We start from the raw sequence: 19,798 nt of genomic DNA, 5'->3' as shown, positions 1-19,798 counted from the left end.
TGATCTTCCTGGGTGAGAAGGCTCCCTTGTGGGTGTGTAATCCCAGCTCCTGGGTTTCCCTGGGATTGACAAAACCCAAGGGAACACTCAGGGAGCTCCTGGTTCTGCGTGGCCATTCCCTCCTCCGGACAGCTACCAGCCCTTCCAGCCTCCTGCTGCTGCTGGGGTGGGAATTGCTTCCTTCCAGCTGCTTCTGGCACCTTTGGGTGCTGCTGGTCTCCCCCTGGGGCAGCAGCTGCCTGGGGTTTGGTTATCCTGATAAGAACCTGTGGGTTAATCATTTGCTGCTCTGCTCTGCATCACAGCACGAGCTGTTTCTGTGCATTCACCTGCTCCAGTTTGGCAGCAGCAGCAGCAAAACGTTGCTCTCTTCTCAGCCCTTTTTTTCAAAATTAATTCGAGGTGGATGATTTGGGTGCTGCAGTTCAGCCCCAGGTGGTGTTTGGGCTGGAAGGTGCCTGGCAGGCAAGGCGAGGAAGGAGCTTTAAATGAGCCACACGCTCAGAAAAAGGGGAAATGTCAGCACTGAGTGCAGTGTAATTGGATTTCATCCCTCCAAGGAGGTGCCAGGGAGGGCAGAGCCATCTCCCTGCCTGGCCTGGGGACTCCTGTCTGTCACCAGCTCGAGGAGAACGTTGTGGAGAGGAGGGAACAAAGTGTCACCGAGGCAGGAGGTTGATGCTGCCATGGCCCTGAGGTGCTGAGCTGCCCTTTCATTGCTCCTCCAGCAGCACAAAGCCACCTTTGGACAGGGACAGAGGCTTTGAAATTCTCTTAAAGATCCAATGTGAAAGCTTCACCCCCCAGAGAGGTGTGGGAGTGGGGCTGGGGGCTCAGGTCAGCTCTGTCCCTGCTGAGCTGGGACCCCAAAACCCCTCCTGCTCCTCCCCACTGGACCTGTGGCTTTCCAGCTGGTGACACGGGGGCCACTCACTGATGGCACAGCCCTGGCCATCCCCCCTGTCCGTGGGGGTTTCTCCAAAGTCACCCAGAGGTTCCCAATCACAGAGGTTGGACTCAACCCCTGGTTCTCCACAGCCCTTCCCACAGGGTGCCAGCACTGCTCAGGCCCTAATGAATAATTCAGGCTGGGGATAAACCATTCAGGCTGTGATTAAGCCAGGTGAGCAGCAATTTGGGGCTCTGAATTCCTTCTGCTTTCCCAGCACAACCCCCGGCGGTGCTGCTGCTTCCTGGAGCAGGCAGGGTTTGGAAACACGGTGATTTCTCCCTCAATTAGCAGCCCTGACACCGTAATTAGCGCAGACTCCTGCGGGGTGAGGGCTGAGCTGCTGAGCTGGGAGGTGCTGGGGATGCTCTGAGGCCTGGGAAAATCCCTCTGTGCTCCTCGTGGAGTCATGGAAGGGTTTGGGTGGGAAGGAGTTCCACCTTCCACTGTCCCAGGCTGCTCCAAGCTGCCCTTGGACACCTCCAGGGATCCAGGGACAGCCACAGCTTCTCTGGGAATTCCATCCCAGAGCCTCTCCACCCTCCCAGGGAGCAATTCCTCCCTAACATTTCATCCCAATCTTCCCTCTTCCACTTTCAAACTGTTCCCTCTTGTCCCATCACGAGCTGCCTGTGCAAAAAGCCACTCTCCATCTTTTTTTTTCCCCAAGCTCTTCTAAGGAATATCATCCTTTAGAAGTGCTTAAGGAAGCACTGAAAGGGCTCCGTGGGATCTCTCCAGAGCCTGCTCTTCCTCTGGCGGGATCTCCCACCTCTTTTAGGGCTGAGCTGGCTCTGTCCTGGCAGTGCTTCTGTCTTTATTTCTAATTTCTTTTTGGGGGGGAGAGAGAACAGAACCCCCAGCCCAGCCCAGCCTCCCACAGTCACTTGGTGCTCCGTGGAGGAAAGGTTGAGAAATTTGTTCCAAAGCTGGGGATGCCAATGGAAAGGATAAATTGATAATGACAGGAGATGCCAAACTGCAGACTCTTCCTGCTAATTAATATTCATGTGTGCCGGGTTTAGTGGAACATTAATTATGTATTTAATCAAGCCCTGTTTATTCTGGTTTAGCTTTGTACCTTGGGTGGCTGTTATGCCGAAGACTTCAGATTAATTAAAACGTTAGTGGTGTATCACAAATAACAATTAGCGAGGTGTGAGCTGAACAGCCTTTCCCTTTGTGCTGCCCTGGGAGGGGAGGAGAGCCCAGCAGGGTGGGGGCACTGGGATCAGATCCTGGGAAAGCTCCTGGGATGCTCCCCGAGGGCTCTGAGCTCAGGGAGGGCTGTGCAGGCAGGGATGGCTCTGCTGCTTGATTTTGGGGTTCCCAAAATGCACCTCCCCAGTGTGGAGGAGCTCCTCGTGCTCGAGGAGGGGAGCAAGGCTGTGCTCTGCTCATCTTCACGCCCTTGGCTCTCCCTGGGGTCTCAGAATTCCAGAGTCACTGAGGTTGGAAAAGACCTCTGAGATCCTCCCCTGATCCCCACCTTGTCCCCAGCCCAGAGTGCCACATCCAGGCCTTGCTGGGACACCTCCAGAATGGGAACTCATTCCATTCCCTCCATGCTGTCCCTGTTCCCTGGGAGATCCTGCCTCTCCTTCCTGCCAGGAGCTGTGCAGAGCCACAAAGTTCCCCCTGATCCTCCTTCTCTCCAGGCTGAGCCACTTCCCAGCTCCCTCAGCCACTCCTGGGCCTCCAGACTCTTCCTCAGCCGCCCCTCAGAGGACTCCCAGGGATCTTTTTGGGACCCTTGGTGGCTCAGCCAGAGCCCCAGACCCTCCCCAGGAGGTGGCAGCGACATGGGAAGGAGTTGCAGGTGCTGCTTGTGACAATTCCCTGCCTTGCTTCCCTCTGGCTGTCGGGAAATGTGTGTTCCTCATCCCCAAAATCCACTCAGGTGACAGCAGGGACCTTGCCAGACCTGCCCCATCCCCTGGGAGCATCCTCCAGGAAAGGCACGAGGTGATGCTTCGTTGCCAAGGAAACCTGAAATTCCTTTTCTTTTGTGCTGTGCTGGGCAGGGCTGGGCTGGGTGGCACAGAACCCATCCCGGGCTCATCCCTTTGCTCCAGCCTGGCCTTCCTGCAGGGAAAGACCTCCCTTCTCTGGGTTCAGCCCCACCCTCCGGCTCTGCTCCCTGATTCTGCCTCCAGTGTCGAGCAGAGAGCTCTGGGAAGGAGTGAAGGGATGGCAAAGAGCCTCTGGGTCACAGAGTGAGGTGACACTGAGGTCCCCTGCTGGCCCCCCAGCCCTCACAGGGCTCCACCTGAGGCTTCCCCTCCAGCTCCCAGCGCCAGAGAGCTGCTAATGAGCTGGGATTTATTTATTTTTAATGAGCAGGAGTGAAGGGAGGAGTGGGGCAGAGCGTCTGAGCTGAATGCAGAGCAAATTCTGGCCGTGGAGATGGAGCTGCTGCGGGAGGAGGGAGGGGTGGGAGGTGGCACTGTGGGCAGGAGGGACAAAAGGTGACAAGGAGACACTTGGAGGTGGTGACAGCTCTGGGAAGGATGACTGGGACTTCTGGGAAGCTGTTCTGGGCTGGGGGGAAGATTCCTGCACCTGCAGGTCACACCATCCAAGTTTTTTCCCCTTGGGGTTGAGTTTGGAGGTGGCAGCAAGAGGCTGAGCCTTGGTTTGGCACTGCACTGGTGGCAGTTTGGGGATCCTCCTTCTCTGCTGGCCCAGGAGGGAGAGATTTACCCCCAAAGCTGTGGGTTTGGTTCTGAGCAATGCTTGGAATGAGGGCAGGAGAAGGGAAAACTGGGACTGGTGGGATAGAAGGGTTTTGCAGTGCTGTCCCCTGCTCGTGTCCCTGTCACCAGGGAGCTGTGGCTCTGCTGGCAGGCTTCTCCTCAGGCAGCTCATTCCAAACTGGGAGCTGAGTCCCTGAGCTGGGAGGGGGAACCTGGTGGGACCTCAGCTCTGTCACCCCTCGGGGCAATGCCCTGTTGTGGTGGGCACTGAGTTAATCCCATCCCTTGGCCTGGGTGCCAAATCCAGCTCCTGGCACTGAGGGACGCAGGTGTGGGATGCAGTGGGATGCAGGTGTGTGATGCAGGTTTGAGATGCAGTGTATGCAAGTGGGATGCAGTGGGATGCAGGTGAGGGATGCAGCAGGATTCAGGTGGATGCAAGTTTGAGATGCAGCAGGATGCAGGTTTGGGATTCAGTGGGATGCAGTGGGATGCAGGTGTGGGATGCAGGTGAGGGATGCAGCAGGATGCAGGTTTGGGATTCAGTGGGATGCACGTTTGGGATGCAGTTTTGGGATGCAGGTTTGGGATGCAGTGGGATGCAGGTTTGGGATGCAGTGGGATGCAGGTGAGGGATGCAGTGGGATGCAGTGGGATTCAGGTTTGGGATGCAGGTTTGGGATGCAGGTTTGGGATGCAGTGGGATGCAGGTGAGGGATGCATTGGGATGCAAGTTTGGGATGCAGGTGTGGGATGCAGTGAGCTGCAGGTGTGCAAGGACCTCCAGGTGTTATCAGTACCCAAACCAGAAGGAATTCCACAAGGAATCATCCCAGCAGTGAGGAGGGAGCTCCATGAGGATCTTCTGCCTGACCCACAGCGTGTCACACCTCCCTGGGGAGCTCCCTCCATGGTGGTGTCCTTGGGGTTGGCTCCAGGTGCTTCCCAGCTGGGATATCCTGCATGCTGCAGCTTTTCAAACCTCAGAGCAGCCCTGCAAGGGTCAGGCAGAGCTGAGATGGGTCTGACCCTGGGATGGCAGCAGGTTTGAGGATGGATTTGAGGACGGAATGCCCGAGGGGAGGGAGGGAGCTGTGGATGGCAGAAATTCCATGCTGCGCCGGCAGATTGGAGTTCCTGGGAAAGGGGAGGTGATTTCCAGGCTGGTTACTTTGTCATTAGCAAAAATTGATTGGATTCATCCTCCCGGGACAGCCTGGCCTCCCGAGGGCAGGGCGGTGAGTGCGAGATTGCATCTCAATTACGGAGAGCGCCGATTATTTATATGAATATTCCCCCAGATCCATTAGAGGCTGGCAACGTTCATTTGGAACGATGGGGTTTTTTTTTTTTTTTTCGTGGGGATGTTAAAATTGAGTTTGTTTTCCAATTGTTGACTTTAATGAGTATTTGGGAACCCACTGGGGCTCGGCAGAGCGTGAGAACAGGAGCCACTCGGGCTGCACCCATTCGTCAGTGCCTCGTCTGGGTGATGCCTCTTCCCAGAATTCCAGCATTCCTCCTGCCCCTGCCACTCGTGCTGCTGCCCTGGCTATTCCTGGCTAGCCCTGGGCACTTGGAGCAGCCTGCATTCCCACTGGAAGGTGTTATTTTTAGCAAGGAAAAGGAGGAAAAGGTTTCCATGCAGCTTGAGTTCCGAGGAAGGTGCAGGTAAGGGAAGGTGCAGGGAGCAGGTGGGGCAGCAATTCCATGGGATTTAAGGGAAGTGGAGCAGGGTGTTGACCCTGGAAGCAGCTCAGAGGGATGGAGAGATGCACAGCCATGGAATTTTTTACAGCCATGAATTTTTCACAGTGTGTTCTGCTCTGGAGAGAAAGGCCAGCTGGGATGTGGCTCCAGGAGAATTCCAGAGGGAGCCTGCGGATGCGTCAGGGACGAGCAGGGATTGCTGGTCACAGAGCTGTGACGTGGTGACCCTGAGCTGCCAGGGGGAGGAGGGAGGTGGGATGGGATGGGATGCAGTCCATGGAGACAGAGCCAGAGCTCAGATCCATCCGGAATGTTCTGGTGACAGTGACTCATCTGGGATCAGGAGAGCAGAGCTGCTCTGGGAAAAACCCCTTTGACCCTTCATTAATTGTCCTTTCGTTAATTGTCACCTCCTCAGCACACACTGGGACATTTTCACCTATCCAGCACCTCGGTGGAGTGAAACACTCAGAGTCCTTGGGATTTTGCTGGGAGGTGGGAAATGTGGGGAGGTGGCAGGAGAGGTGAGGGACATGGGGACATCTCCAGAGGTGGGTGATGAGCTGGGCTGAATGATCCAGGTGACATCCCCAGGTTTGGGTGACATCCCCAGGTTTGGGTGACATTCCTAGGTGAATGATCCAGGTGACATCCCCAGGCTTGGGTGACATTCCCAGGTGAACGATGCAGGGGACATTCCCAGCCATGGCTGCTGCTCTCAGTGAAGGATCCAGGTGACATTCTGAGGTGAGGGACACAGGCAGATTTTGGCTCTGGGAGCACCAGCTCAGCTCCCTCAGGAACTCCCCCTGCTCCTCCCAGGCGGGTGGAGGCTGAGGCTCAGCAACACCAGCCTGATGGAAATGCAATTCCACTCCTTCCAGGGTGGGAAGTTTTCCTCTCTCTGTTAAGGGGGGGACAGGGGTGTCTCTGATGTCCCCCTGCCAGCAGCTCATCTGTCAAAAACTCATTTGGAAGCAGCCACTGATAACACATCGCTGTTTTGTCAGCAGGAACAGCAGCAAAGGTGACAAAAGCCAATTAAATCCAGGATTCTCACCAGCTGGAATGAAACGCTGCACTGAAATATGCATGTGGGAGCTGCTTGCCTTCCTTGTCCCCATCAGATCTCGGGTCTGTCACATTAAACCTCGCTGAGCAGTGGCCTGAGAGAAGCATTGAAATGAAACTTTAAATATCTCTGATGGATTCAGGTGCTGTGGGGTCAGGAGGAGCCTATTTCCAGTCCCTGCTTTTAGCTTAGTTCTGCCTTGTTCATTTGGGAAAGTGTGTTCTGCTTCCAGAGAGGCACTTTCAGGTGGATTTTAAGGAATTAAAGCAATTCCAACATCCCAAAGCTCCTTTGGATGGAGGAGCTTTGGGATGTTGGACAGTTGCTTTAATTCCTTGAAATCAGGTGGAGGTTGAGTTGTCAGCTCTGTTCAGCTGAACGTTTCGTGGATTGAAAGGAGGATTTGCTTTGATGGGAGAAGTGGAGCAGGGTGGGGTGAGGATGGTCTGGCTCCTGTGGGGTTAAACCAGGATTAGGAATGGACAGAATTCCCTCCCAAATTCCACCTGAATGCCCCCAAACCCTCAGGGAACACCACAGGCTGCTCCTGGGCTGGTTTTTCCCTGGAGTTCCCCATAGTCACCTGTGCCACATCCTGAGTCCCTTCCTTATTCCAAACTCTTGCACTGGGCTGGATTTACTGGCTGAGCTCCCAATTCTGGAGGTTTTTTCCTGTAAAAACTCCTTGGAATTGCCTGGGAGCTGAAAATCCCCCGTTCCTGGCACTGTAACCCCACACAGCCACATTTAGGGCCATGGTTTGGTGGTGGCAGTGCTGGCTTGATGTTGGACTTGAAAATCCCAGGAGGATTTCCCCACCTGAATGATTTTATTCCCTAATAATCTGGGTTTTCTCCCTGTCCATCCTGCTGCTGAGCTCTGGAAATCTGGGAATTTCAGCCACCTCCTGCCATCCCCTGCCTGCTTTGATGGAAAACCCTGGAAAACTGGGAGGCAGAGCTGCACCATCAATTTTATCCCTCATTGAGCTGTCAGGACACATCAGGAGCTCTGGAGGTGTTGCAGCTCCTTTCAGCTCCGTGTTTGCACATCCCAGACCTCAGGCACTGCTGGGTCAGTGCTTTAGCAACACCTTTCCTGGAGAAATTCCCGTTTTTTGGGTTGGAGAGCCATCCCTGCAGCAGGTCTGGGCTGGATTCCTGCAATTCCCTTCCCAAAAAATGCAATTCCTCTCCGTTTCCCCACTGCCTGGCTGTGCTGTGCTTTCCATCCCTACAATCCTTGATTGGGTTTTGTCCCCCAAAACCTCTTTTCCTCACTATCTTGGAATTACTGGACTGCTTCCCATTATTCCAGTGCCCAGCCATGCTCACACCTTTCATTTGTGTGCTCCCTGGGGGCATTTTGGTGTAAAACAGCACCAAAAAAGGGTTTATTTCTCCTCTTCCCAGTGTTTTGGAGGGGGGGTGGGACAGCTCTGGCTGTGCTTTCTTCCCTCTCTGTCCCACCATATGCTCCTCCAGCAAATCCTGGGGGGAGAGAGGGGAGGAGTGAATAATTCAGAGCACAAATAATAATGGGTGAAGCTGGCAAATGCAAATGAATCCTTGGGATTCGTTTGGATGGAAGGGGGTTGGGCTGGGGGGATCACTGGGAAGGGTCTGGCTCGGTTTTTTGGCTGCTGCTGCTGCAGGGAAAGCACAAACCAAGCTGGAATCCTGCCTGGAAAATGGAACTTTGTCCCAGCTGGTGTTGGGATCTCCATGGGGAGCCTGGAGAAAGCTCCAGGGAGACTTCAAAGCTCTTTCCAGTGCCTGAAGAGGCTCCAGGAGAGCTGGAGAGGGACTTGGGACAAGGGCTGGAGGGACAGGACACAGGGAATGGCTTCCAGAGGGCAGGGATGGATGGGATTTTGGGAAGGAATTGTTCCCTGGAGAGGCTCTGGGATGGATTTCCCAGAGGAGCTGTGGCTGCTCCATCCCTGGAATTGCTCAAAGCCAGCTTGGAGCAGCCTGGGATGGTGGGAGCTCTCCCTACCCATGGAAAAGGCTGGAATTTGGACCTTTCAGGTCCCTCCCAGCCCAGGAACGAAAAAAAAAAAAGCTTTTCTAAAGTGACTTTCCCTTCCTCCTTGTTGTGCTCCAGCAGTTGGGGACCTAAACCACGAAAATCCCTGGAATCTGCAAATCCCCCAGCAGCAGTGGCAAAATGCTGGTTCCTAGAGGGAGCTGGGCTTGTCTGGAGGGAAAAACCTCAGAATGGCAGCGCTGGGGCTGTGCTGAAACCCTCGCAGAAACCCAAAGCTCATTATGGAGAGATTAATTTCCCACTAGGAAACTTAACAGCTCTTCAAAGAGCAGGATGAATTATGGATGATGCTGGCAGCTGGAGGACCTTCCTGCAGGAAGCCTCTTCATCTGCTGAGCCTGGAGAATTGGCTCCAGAAATCCCTCTGGGAGGGGACAGGGGCATTCCCTGCTCCAGCAGGGACAGGCTGGGGGATCCCAAACCCCAGCCAGGGTTTGGGAATAACTGTGGGATGTGCAGATCCTGTGGGATTTGGTGTCACTGAGCAGGTTTGGGAAGGGTTGGTGCTTTGTTTGATGGCAGGGATGAATTTTTGGGGTGAACTCTGTGTATCTGTGTTTAGTACCCACAGCCTCACCTTGCTGTGGGGTTTCTCAGCATCCCAAACTATTTCTTCACCCAAAACAAAGCATTTTCTGCTGTTTAATCCATAATTCCTGCTATTTTCCCCCAAGTTTTGCAGGGTCTAACCTCTGCTGAGCTGTGCTCACCTCACCTGCCCTGAAATCCCCTTCAGGCAGAGCTGGAGGGTTTTGTAGGGAAAAACTTCTGACAAATCCTGCTTTTCCTTTCGTTTCTGCCTTCCCTCCAAAACCTGAGGTTTTTCTGAGATTTGTGAATTGCTTCTCATTTTCCCATTTCCACAGATCCTCCTCTTCCTTCCCTGCTGGGCTGCATCCCCAGAGGAGTTTCCTGCAAGGCTATTTTTTAGGCAGATTCCTGTAAGGATATTTTTTAGGAAATATTCCTGGAAGGATATTTTTTAGGCAAAATTCCTGGAAGGATATTTTCTAGGAAAGATTCCTGCAAGGGTGTTTTTTATGCAGGATTCCTGTAAGGATATTTTTAAGGAAATATTCCTGCAAGAGTGTTTTTTTTAGGCAAGATTCCTGTAAGGATATTTTTTAGGAAATATTTTTCCTGGAAGGATATTTTCTAGGAAAGATTCCTGCAAGGATATTATTTAGGCAAGATTCCTGTGAGAGTTTTTTTTAGGCAAGATTCCTGTGAGGGTTTTTTTTAGGCAAGATTCCTGTGAGAGTTTTTTTTAGGCAAGATTCCTGTGAGAGTTTTTTTTAGGCAAGATTCCTGTAAGGATATTTTTTAGGAAATATTCCTGTAAGGATATTTTTTAGGAAATATTCCTGGAAGGATATTTTCTAGGCAGGATTCCTGCAAGGGTGTTTTTTAGGAAAAAAATTATATATTTTGTAGATTTTCCCTGTCAGGTCTTTGGTGTCAGGGCTGGTTTGGATCTGGCAGGAGCTACATCCAGGTATCCCAGGATCATCCCACATTTCCCACATTTCCCCTCTGGCCAAATTATCCCTTCCAGCCGGAGCTTTTGAAGATTTTTCCCTCCCTTTCCTTGGAGAAGGAGCAGGGAGGGAAGTGCCTTTGTAAGGAGCTGCGAGGTGCAGAGCTGATCCCCGAGGATTAGGCTGATCCCTGCTAATGCCTTATCGGCATAAAGTGCCTTGGATTGTAAAGCCAGGGAAGCCCAGGAGAGGCAAAATCCCTTTGTTTGGGTTCGATGGAAGCATTTCCCTGTCAGGGGCTGAGATTGGCCATTTCTTGCTCTTTGTTCTGCCGAGAGGAGCCAAATGAACTCCGAGCCTTTTGCGTGGAGTTCTCCAGATAAGTGGGATGAGTGGAGCTTCTCCAGCTCCGTCGGCAGGTGGAGAAGGAGCTGAGAGCTGCTGAAATCCTTGGGAAAACCCTCTCTGGCGTGGAAAGGGATGTGGGTGATTTCCTGTCACTCTCACGTCCCAAACTGAGGGGGTTTTGTCCTGTATTGAGTGGGGGAAATTCTTCATTGGCTCAGGATGAAGATGGGATTTTGGGAAGGAATCATTCCAGTGGAATTCCCAGAGAAGCTGTGGATGCTCCTGGATCCCTGGAATGTCCAAGGTTGGACACTGGGGCTTGGAGCAGCCTGGGACAGTGGAAGGTGTCCCTGCCATGGGATGGTGGCACTGGATGGGATTTAAGGTCCTTCCAACCCAAACCATTCCAGGATTTTCTGACTCCTCACCTCACAGCATCCCACAATCCCTGCTCTATCCCATGATATCTGCTCCACAGGATCAGAGCTTCCCAAGCTGCTGGGGTGTGCCTGCTGGGTCAGGACCAGCCCAACCCCACCCTTGGCTGGGGATTCCAGTGGGATGCTTTGGGATCAGAAATCCCTTTGGGCTGATTGGGATTATTCTCCCCGCTATTTTGGGATTATTCTCCTGTCTGATCAGGATTGTTCTCCCAGCTACTTTGGGATTATTCCCCTTGCTAATTGGGATTATTCTCCCATCTACTTTGGGATTATTCTCCCAGATATTTTGGGATTATTCTCCTGGTTGATCAGGATTGTTCTCCCAGCTACTTTGGGATTATTCTCATGGCTGATCTTTGGGATTATTCTCCTGTTTTATTGGGATTGTTCTCCTGGCTGCTTTGGGATTATTCTCATGGTTGATTTGGATTATTCTCCCAGCTATTTTGGGATTATTCTCCTGTTTGATCAGGATTGTTTTCCCAGCTACTTTGGGATCATTCTCCTGTCTGATCAGGATTGTTCTCCCAGCTACTTTGGGATTATTTTCCTGTTTGATTGGGGTTATTCTCCCAGCTACTTTGGGATTATACTCCTGTCTGATTGGGATTATTCTCATAGCTGATTGGGATTATTCTCCCAGCTACTTTGGGATTATTCTCCTGGCTGATTGGGATTATTCTCCTGTTTTATTGGGATTGTTCTCCTGTCTGATTAGGATTATTCTCCTGTCTGATTGGGATTATTCTCCTATCTGATTGGGATTGTTCTCCCAGCTACTTTGGGATTATTCTCATCCCACCCAGCTCCCTGTCCTGTCCCAGGCTGCCTGGGCACCTGGCCACCCCCCGAGGCTGCCGTGTCCCCTCCTCCTCCCCCCGTGCTCAGTTCCCCCCACGCTGCAGCTTCTCCCCGAGCAGCAAGCTCAGCACTTCCCCACGCACCATCTGCTGCCTCTCAGCTCCCAGGATCTGGGCTCTGTGCTCCCATCAGTTCTCAGCTCCCAGTTCCCCTCTCCTCAGCAGGGAAGCAGCCTGGCCTTGCCCCTCTGCCAGAGCTATTTTTGTATCTCCCACCAATGATTTGGAACGGGAATTATTTAAAAAAAGGGTTTTTCCCCTGGGAATTTTGCACACTTCCAAAGGGATTTTTGGGAAGAGCAACACCAGCCCGGTTTCTGGAGGGAGCTGAGGCAGGAATTGCCTTTCCCAGAGCTGGGAAAAGGGATTTCCTTGGGTTCTCCTGAGCAGAGCAGAGCCCTGAGAGAACCCCCAGCCCTGCCCTGGCTGCTCCTCTGTGTCCCAAATGGGGATTTTGGGATCCCCCAGGGCTGCTCTCCTGTGTCCCAAATGGGGATTTTGGGATCCCCCAGGGCTGGCACGTCCCACAGCCCCCATGGCATGGATTTATCTGTGGGATTTCGGGCTGATTTGGGCTCTCCTCGCCCTACAGCCCTGTTTTAGGGCTGCATCTGCTCTGCTTTTCCCTGCCCTCGGCACCAGCCTTGGCTCCAGGCTCTGATCAGCTGCTGAGCGTTTCAGTTCCTGGCCTCAGGGATGGAAATGTGGTGATTATCCCAGGAAATGCTGCTTTTCCCGGCGTGTTTCCACGGCAACCGGGAACTCAGAGGGCCACAGGCACACTCGTGGTCCCCTTGGTGGGAGATGTCCTCCTCTGGGACACAGGGGAACACTCCAGGGACATTTCCCACCTGGTGGAATGCTCACCTGAGTGCTCCCCAGTCCTTCCCTGGAGGCTGTAAAATCCCTCAGTTTTGATTTTGTTCTCTGGACATTCCTCCCACCCCTTGCTCAGAGGGGAGTGAGGCCACGAGGCTCTAAAAACATCCAAAAATGGGGATTTAAAATGGGGAAAAAATATGGGAGGTTTGGTGCTTTCTGAAAAGATTTTTTTTTCCCCTGGGAAAGCTTCTCAGCAGTTTTCCTTGGGGTTTATGGGATTAACTGTGTTTTTAAAGGATGGGATTAGCTGGAATATATAAGTAGTTAGCAAGGTGGGAATTTCCTCATGGAATTTGGCTTGGCTTCTGCTTTGGAGTTTACCTGTACAGGTGCTGTGCTGGTTTTGGGGCACAGGGAGACCAGGAAGAGGGGAGGGGACACTGCTGGGATCCTGGTTGTTCCCAGCTCCATGGGATTCATGGGACAATCTGTATTTAGTCCCCATGGAATCCCCTGAGGCACCGAGGTTTGCTGAGCCTGAACCTTTGGGAGCAGAGTGGGTGCTCAGCACTGCTCTGCTCCTTGCTAAAATCCCATTTCAGCCGCTGGGGATTGGGATCTCTCCCCCTTTGGTTCACCCATCCATCCAGAACCTCCTCTCCACGTTGGCTTCCCAAGGAAAGACTGGTTTGGGATCACCCTGGGCAGTGCTGGATGGGATCCAGAGGAGCAGGATCACCAGCTGGGCTGGAGTTCTGCTCCCTGCTCGCCCCAGGGCTGCTTCCCATGGAGCCCAGGAGGAGGGATGAGCCCAGGGTTGGACCTCACTGGTTTTTCCTTGCTCTTGCAGAGGGCCTGGCAGTGGGAGTTGGATTCGGGGCCATTGGAAAATCCACGTCTGCCACATTCCAAAGTGCCAGGTAAGACACAATCCTGCTTTTTTTGTGTGTGCTCCTTGCCCTTGGAGCTTGGCTGTCCCATCTCATCCCATGCCAGGGGGGTTGGAATTGTATGGATTGACTGAAACTTGCCTGGAAGCACAAAGGGGCAAAGGGAGTGGAGGAAATTCCCAGTGCTGCTGCCTTTTCCTTGCCGCTCTGCTTGTCAGATGTGAGAAAAGGTTTCTGTTGTTGATGATCCTCCACCTTTTCTCCTCTCTGGGATCTGTGGAGCTGGGGAGGAGGCAGCTGAGTGTCCCAGTGGGTGCTGCTGGCTCTCAGGAGATGCACACAGTGATTTTGGGGGGTTTATCCCTCTCCCTTCTGCCTGGCTAACATCCCTGGGGATGCTCAGCTCAGCTCAGCTCTGGCAGCTGCTTCCCTGTGGGGAGAGGAGGGAAAAGGGATGAGACTGGAAGCTGGAGATGTGTGAATCAGGTGGGGGAAGAGGGAATTCTCAGCCTGGTGAATCCTTTTCCCTTGGAGCCTCCAACCTCCTCTTCCCCTTGCCCCTGCCTGGTGTCTCCATGGCTTCCTGCAGGATTCCTTCATCTCCTCCTCCTCCTCATCCCGTCCCTCCTGAGCAGGCAGGATCCCTGGCACTGGGAAATGCTGAGATTTCCCCTAAAACCAGCATCCCCAACAGGCAGGAGGAGCTGCTGGGAAGCATCTGGTGGCTTTGTTTCCCATTCCTGCCCAGCAGGGGCCACTGGACCCTGGAATTGGTGGCAGTGAAGGCTCCCGGTGCTCTTGGCATCCCACTATCCCTGAGTCCTGCCATTCCCAGCCTCCCAGTGCTGGCAGTGCTCCCAGGCAAACCCTTCTGTTCCCTCAGGGACAGCTGGGATCATCCAGCTCCTCCAACCTCCGGGATTTTGGGCTCTGGGGATGTTTCAGGAGCACAGCCCGGCTGACAGCACCCACTGCCCCCGGCAGGGCTGGCACTGGGCTGAAGGAAGGGGAGGAAGGAGTGAGGCTGGTGTGGAGCTGGAGGAGCTGTGAGGCTTTGGAAGAGCTGCTGGCACCTCTTGGTGGCCACTGTGCAAACGGCAGCTCCCTGCCCGGGCTCTCCCTGGGCTTGGCTTTTCCTCCTTGCCGTTCCCACCTGCTGGCACGGCTCAGTCACCTTGTTCCTAAGGACAACGGGAGGAGGGTGGATTTTAGGGGAAATGCCTGCTGTGAGGGTGGGGAGGCCCTGGATGGAATTCCCAGAGAAGCTGTGGCTGCCCCTGGATCCCTGGAAGTGTCCCAGGCCAGCTTGGAGCACCCTGGGACAGTGGGAGGTGTCCCTGCCTGTGGCAAGGTTGATCTTTGGGGTCCCTTCCCACCCAAACCATTCCAGCATTCCTGCTGGAGGATCTGTAGGATCCCAGGGCTGGTTTTGGATCCATCCAGGCTGATTTTGGATCTCCCCACACTGTCCAGCCCCTTCTCTGGCCAGGCACAAGCTGTGCTCACAAAGCCACTTCCATTCCCAATTCCCTGTCCCCTCCCTGAGCTGACCCAGGCACTTGGATTTTCACAGATCCCAGTGGGAAAAGCAGGATATTCCAGCTTTACCCACTGTGTTTCCCTAACCTTTGGAAAGAAAAGGCTCTTCACAAAGGCAGCAGAGGCTCTGGAGCTGCTGGAACAAAAGGAGTTTTTTTCCCCTCAGCTGCTCAGTGGAAGCTGAGGAGGCAGAAGCAGCTGCTGCTTTCTCTGGATTTCCAAGGGCATTAATCATGGGAGATGAAAGGTGGCATCTGCACCGGGAAAATACCAATGCAAATGCAGTCAGCTGCAGGAGGGGACAGAAGCCCAGCCCTGCCATCAGCTTGTCTGTCACTGTCACCCCCAGCAGCCCCACTCGGCGGGACTGGGAACTTCTGGGAATCTCCAGGAGGATTGGAGGTAGTTCCTTAAAATTGCTGTGGAATTATATTTCCTGAGTGAGGCAGTGCTGGCTCTGGACACATCCAGAGGGAAAAGTGATCCCTGGGTCAGTCAGAGTCGTGATCCCCTTCACCTCCATTCCTTGGGAATGGCATTGGAGTGGAGCAGCTCCGTGACTCAGTTTCCCTCCTGCATTCCCCTTCTCCTCCCCTGGGTGTGACTGAAGGCTGAGCCTCTCGGGAAGGCTCCTTCCTGGCAACCTGGAGCCTCCCCACCCTGGCGGGGAAGAATTCCTTCCCGAGATCTCCTTTGGATGAGGTTAACGCCCTGTTCCCGACACTTCGCAGCCCCAAAGGGCTTTTCCCGAGGCTTTTCCCGAGACTTTTCCCTGTGCTGCTGCCCTCCAAAGGGAGGCTTTTCCAGGGGAGGTGTGACAGAGCTGGTGCAGCCCCACAGCTGATGGTCCCAGGCAGAGGGGCACAGCCCGGGATTTGTTCAAAACCCTAAAAAATGGTAATTAGGAAGAAGGGAATCTCACCTTTCAGACCATCCGGTGCTTTGATGTGCTGGATCCCCTCATCCATCCCGGGATGGTCCAGCCAGCTCCGGGAGGGTCCCCTGTGCTGCAGGATCGCGGGATGCTCCATCCCTCCCCTCTCCCCGCTCATCCCGGCGCTGCTCCCGGTCCTTCCCCATCTCTCCGCGTTTCTTTGCTGCCACCGGGTGTGCAGGCTCTGTTCCTGCGACCTGGCTGCTCCGGGATCCTCCGGGAGCTGGGATCAGAGCCCCTGGCCTTTCGAGATCCCACTGGGATCAGAGCCCCTGGCCTTTCGAGTTCCCACTTGGAGCCCCAGGGGTTGTGCCAGGGCGCAGGGAAAGGCTTCCCACTGCCAGATGGGATGGATGGGATTTTGGGAAGGAATTGTTCCCTGGGAGGGTGGCGAGGGGCTGGGATGGAATTCCCAAAGAAGCTGTGGCTGCTCTATCCCTGGAAATGCCCAAAGCCAGCTTGGACAGAGCTTGGAAGAGTGGAAAATGTCCTTTTTGGGGTGTTTTCCACGGGGGCTGAGCTGCTCCCCATCCCCAGGCGGGAGCATCCTGGGGCTGAGCTCCTCCTGCTCTCCTGGCAGGAATGTTGGGAATCTCCACGGGGTGGAAACAGCAGCTCGGGACAAAGGGCTGCGGTGACAGCAGGGCAGGCAGTGCCAGGGCAGTGCCAGGGCAGAGCCCGGGAGGGGAAAGCTCCCTCCAGATGGGAACGGGCAAGGCAGGAGCAGCTCCTGGCCGCCGTCCAGGCAGGAAGGTAAAGAGAAGGGCAGCCATGGCTTAAAAAAGCTGCTCTCCCTCCCCCTCTTCTCGCGGCGGAGCGCGGGGGAGGAATCGCTGCCTCCCTCCTTGTGCGGTGCTTTAACAGGAACCAGATGGGGCTGGAGCTGCTGGGAGCGGCACGGTGGGGTTTGTGCATCCCGGGGTGCAGGGTGGCCAGGGGACAGCTCTGCCAGGCTGCCGTGTCCCCAGGGAAGGGCTGTCTGTGTCCTGCCCGACAGCCCGAGCTCCTCAGGGCAGGGATGGATCCCTTGTCCCATCCAGCGTCACCTCAATCCCATCCTTAATCTCTCCCCATCCTGCCGGGTCTGATCCTGGCTCACTGTGGATGCAAGAAAAAGCAAAACTGAGTTTTACAGAGCAGTGTTTAACTGGGTTTGCCCAGCTTTTAGTGCTCGTGGCCAATCCCACCCTCATCCCACCCTCATCCCACCCTCCTCATCCTCGATTTCCTCAATGCCATCCCTCGGCACAGCCAGGGAAGGAGCAAGGAATGAGTAGGGAAGTGATGTAAACAGAAATATTTTTTTTTTCCCCCCCCTCGATGATGCTGGGGATGTTTCCTTCCAGCCCAGCACAATGGTTCCCATTCATCCTCCCTTTTTTTGCTGGGAATGCTGGCCTTGTTTGGATGTGTTGTGCCCACAGATTGTTTCCTGTCCAGCTTTGGTAAAACAGACAGCAAAGAGGCTTCGGCTTGACAGGCAGACTTTTGAGTATGGCTTGGAAAATATTATTCCATGGGACAGCCAGTGCCTCCCACGCTGTGTCTCTCAGGCTGGGGGAAAAAAAAAAAAGAAAAAAAAAAAAAAAAGGCTTGATTAATGTAGGGAGATTGAAACCAGGCAAAAATTTTTATCCTGTGTTTTCTTGGAATGAATGGGAATCATTGTGGTCTGGGAGGCAGCAGAAGACACAGTGGGGTTTTCAGGGGATCTTCCTGCTGAGTGGATCCACAGTGGAGCTCAGAGGGAGGAAGGATCCCAGTGAGGATCCCAACCTCTTCATCAGATCACGGAAACACCTCATGGGAAAACCCACCCAGAGCTGAGGCCAGGAGGATTCCCACCTTTTCCAGGATCCCAGAGAAATGGGAACAAAACACAGCCCAGCACTGCCCCTGGCTACAGCACAGAGCTGGGGGAAGATGCTCATTAAACACCTTTTAATTACCCTGGCTGGAGGGAGGTGGTTATTACTCACAGGGGGAGATGACCCCGGGCTGTGTTGTCAGCAGGGATTTGGGGAAGGAATTGCTCCGGGAGGTTTGGGGAGCCCCAAACCAGGGCTGAGGCTGCTCAGCTCTGCATCTCCCTCATCCCTGATCCCCAGCACTGGTGGATGAAGAAATTACCCCAATTCCTGCGGGATGGAGTCCTCCAGGACCTCCCCACAAAGCTCTGTGCTTTGCTCAGAATTTTTGTGAAATTCTCCCTTTCCTGAGCACCTTCAAGGAAAAGGAGGAGAGCAGGGAAGGCAAAGCCATTATCCCTGATTTTCTCCTCCAGGTGATGCCAAACAAAAGCCACTTTGGATGTCAGATTCTCTTTTCTAAAACCTTTTTTAGTTTAGAAATAACCCTTTAGAGAAGGGAAACCATCAGAATGGAGACATTGTGACAGGACATGGGGCTGTAATGAGTCCTTCTAGAGCCACAGCTGCTGGGAAATTGTTCAGTTCCAGGTCTGCAGGTGGCAAAAAGGAGCTTTCAGCTCCTGAAAACGGGAGAGGGAAGAGGAGGAATCCTTCCAGCGCTTTTCATTCTGCTCCTAGCTGGTGATTTCCCAGCAGGATGCAAAGCTGGGCAGCTTGGGGTTGGGTGGGAGACCCCTGGGTGTGAGAGAGACCCCTGGGTGCCACCCTGGCACAGCTGCCCTGCCCTGGGATGCTCCAGCAGCACAGCCTGGTGAGAGAGGCTGAGGGAAATACATCCATGGCTTTGTCATTTATCCCTGTTTTTGTGTTACACCCCTGTTTTTGTAATTTATCCCTATTTTTGTCTTGCACCCCAATTTTCGTCTCACATCCCTATTTTTATCTCTCTTTCCCACTGGGCTTTGACTCCTTGTGGGTTCTTTCCCCCTCTAACAGGAAGGAAAATCAGGGTCTTTATGAGCCTCACTCATCCTCCTTCCCTCACTTTTATTTTCTGTAAGAGGTGGGGCCATGAGATCCAGGCAATAAATCCCTAAAAACCACCCCTTAAACCATTCCCCCCTCCCCAGCACGTCCTTTACTCCGAGATTTCATGGCACATAAAACGGTTTTCAACGTGAAATGTGCTCCCAGTTTGGAGATTCAGACAAAAAGGAGAGAATTGGTGTTTTCTGCATGGAGCCATAAACATTAATTGGGAATTTTTATACATGGGCCAGAATCCCAGCCCTGCTTTTAGACCACCCAGCTTCTGTGGGTGTCTAATTTATTTTTTTTTAAGAAGTATTTTAATAACCTTTATAAGGTTCTGTATCTCCCTGCAGCTCCAGCCCTACCCCAGATCAATGCAGCCACATGGTTAAATCCCACTTTGTTTAGGGCTGGGCCGCTGTGAATATGTAAAAATTCAGATCATTTGCAGGCTGAGGCTGTTTCAAAATAGAAATAACGAGGGCTCGCTTGAGGATTGTCCCAAAAGATTTCAAAATAGGTGTGTGAGGTCTGAACTGCAACCTCCTGGTGCTGGTTGGAGTTGGGAAGTGCTGCCAGGGAAGGATGTCCTTGTTTCCTGCTGGAAAATGGAGGAATTCCTGCCAGGAATCAGCAATCAGGATCCCCATCCCCACAGACTGTGCCTTTTGGGGTTGTTGCAGTTCTCCTGTAGCAGTTTGGGGTGAGTCCTTGGGGTGCTGCTGCTGGATCTGGAAAAGGGAAGATGCTGGGAATAGCTCCTTTGTGTGGGGCTGGTGCCAGACCTGGGAATATTTGGGATCTCCTGTGCTGATCCCTCTCCTAGGGCAGGATTTTGGACAACTAGCCAGGATGGGGGTGACTGAGAAGGAGCAATTTTGGGGTTTTATCCATTTGGGAAGTGTCCAAGGCCAGGCTGGACAGGGCTTGGAGCAGCCTGGCACAGTGGAAATGGCACTGGATGGGATTTAAGGTCTTTTCCCAACCCAAACCATTCCAGGATTTTATGATTTACAAAAACCTGTGAACTTTTTAGCTCAGCAAACCAGAATTTGTCTGTGCACTGGATCTTGTTTTTCCCTCCATGCTGTGGGAGAAGCTCCAG

At 53.5% G+C, this 19,798-nt stretch overlaps 1 protein-coding gene across 4 annotated transcripts in view; it reads left to right on the top strand.

Moving 5' to 3' along the window:
• SLC39A11 (solute carrier family 39 member 11) overlaps positions 1–19,798 on the top strand; it is a 64,041-nt gene that overhangs the window by 35,590 nt on the left and 8,653 nt on the right. For all 4 annotated transcript variants that reach the window (XM_085077389.1, XM_085077386.1, XM_085077388.1 and 1 more), the window contains exon 7: positions 13,278–13,347. In XM_085077389.1, coding sequence (XP_084933515.1) covers positions 13,278–13,347 — 70 coding nt within the window. The remainder of the gene's footprint in view (positions 1–13,277; positions 13,348–19,798) is intronic.

This window comes from Lichenostomus cassidix, chromosome 18 (assembly GCF_008360975.1).
Source record: "Lichenostomus cassidix isolate B80296 chromosome 18, HeHo_3.0, whole genome shotgun sequence".
In the NCBI taxonomy this organism is placed as follows: domain Eukaryota; kingdom Metazoa; phylum Chordata; class Aves; order Passeriformes; family Meliphagidae; genus Lichenostomus; species Lichenostomus cassidix.
Note: the sequence above shows the minus strand (reverse complement) of the source record. Positions and strands in the feature narration are given on the sequence as shown.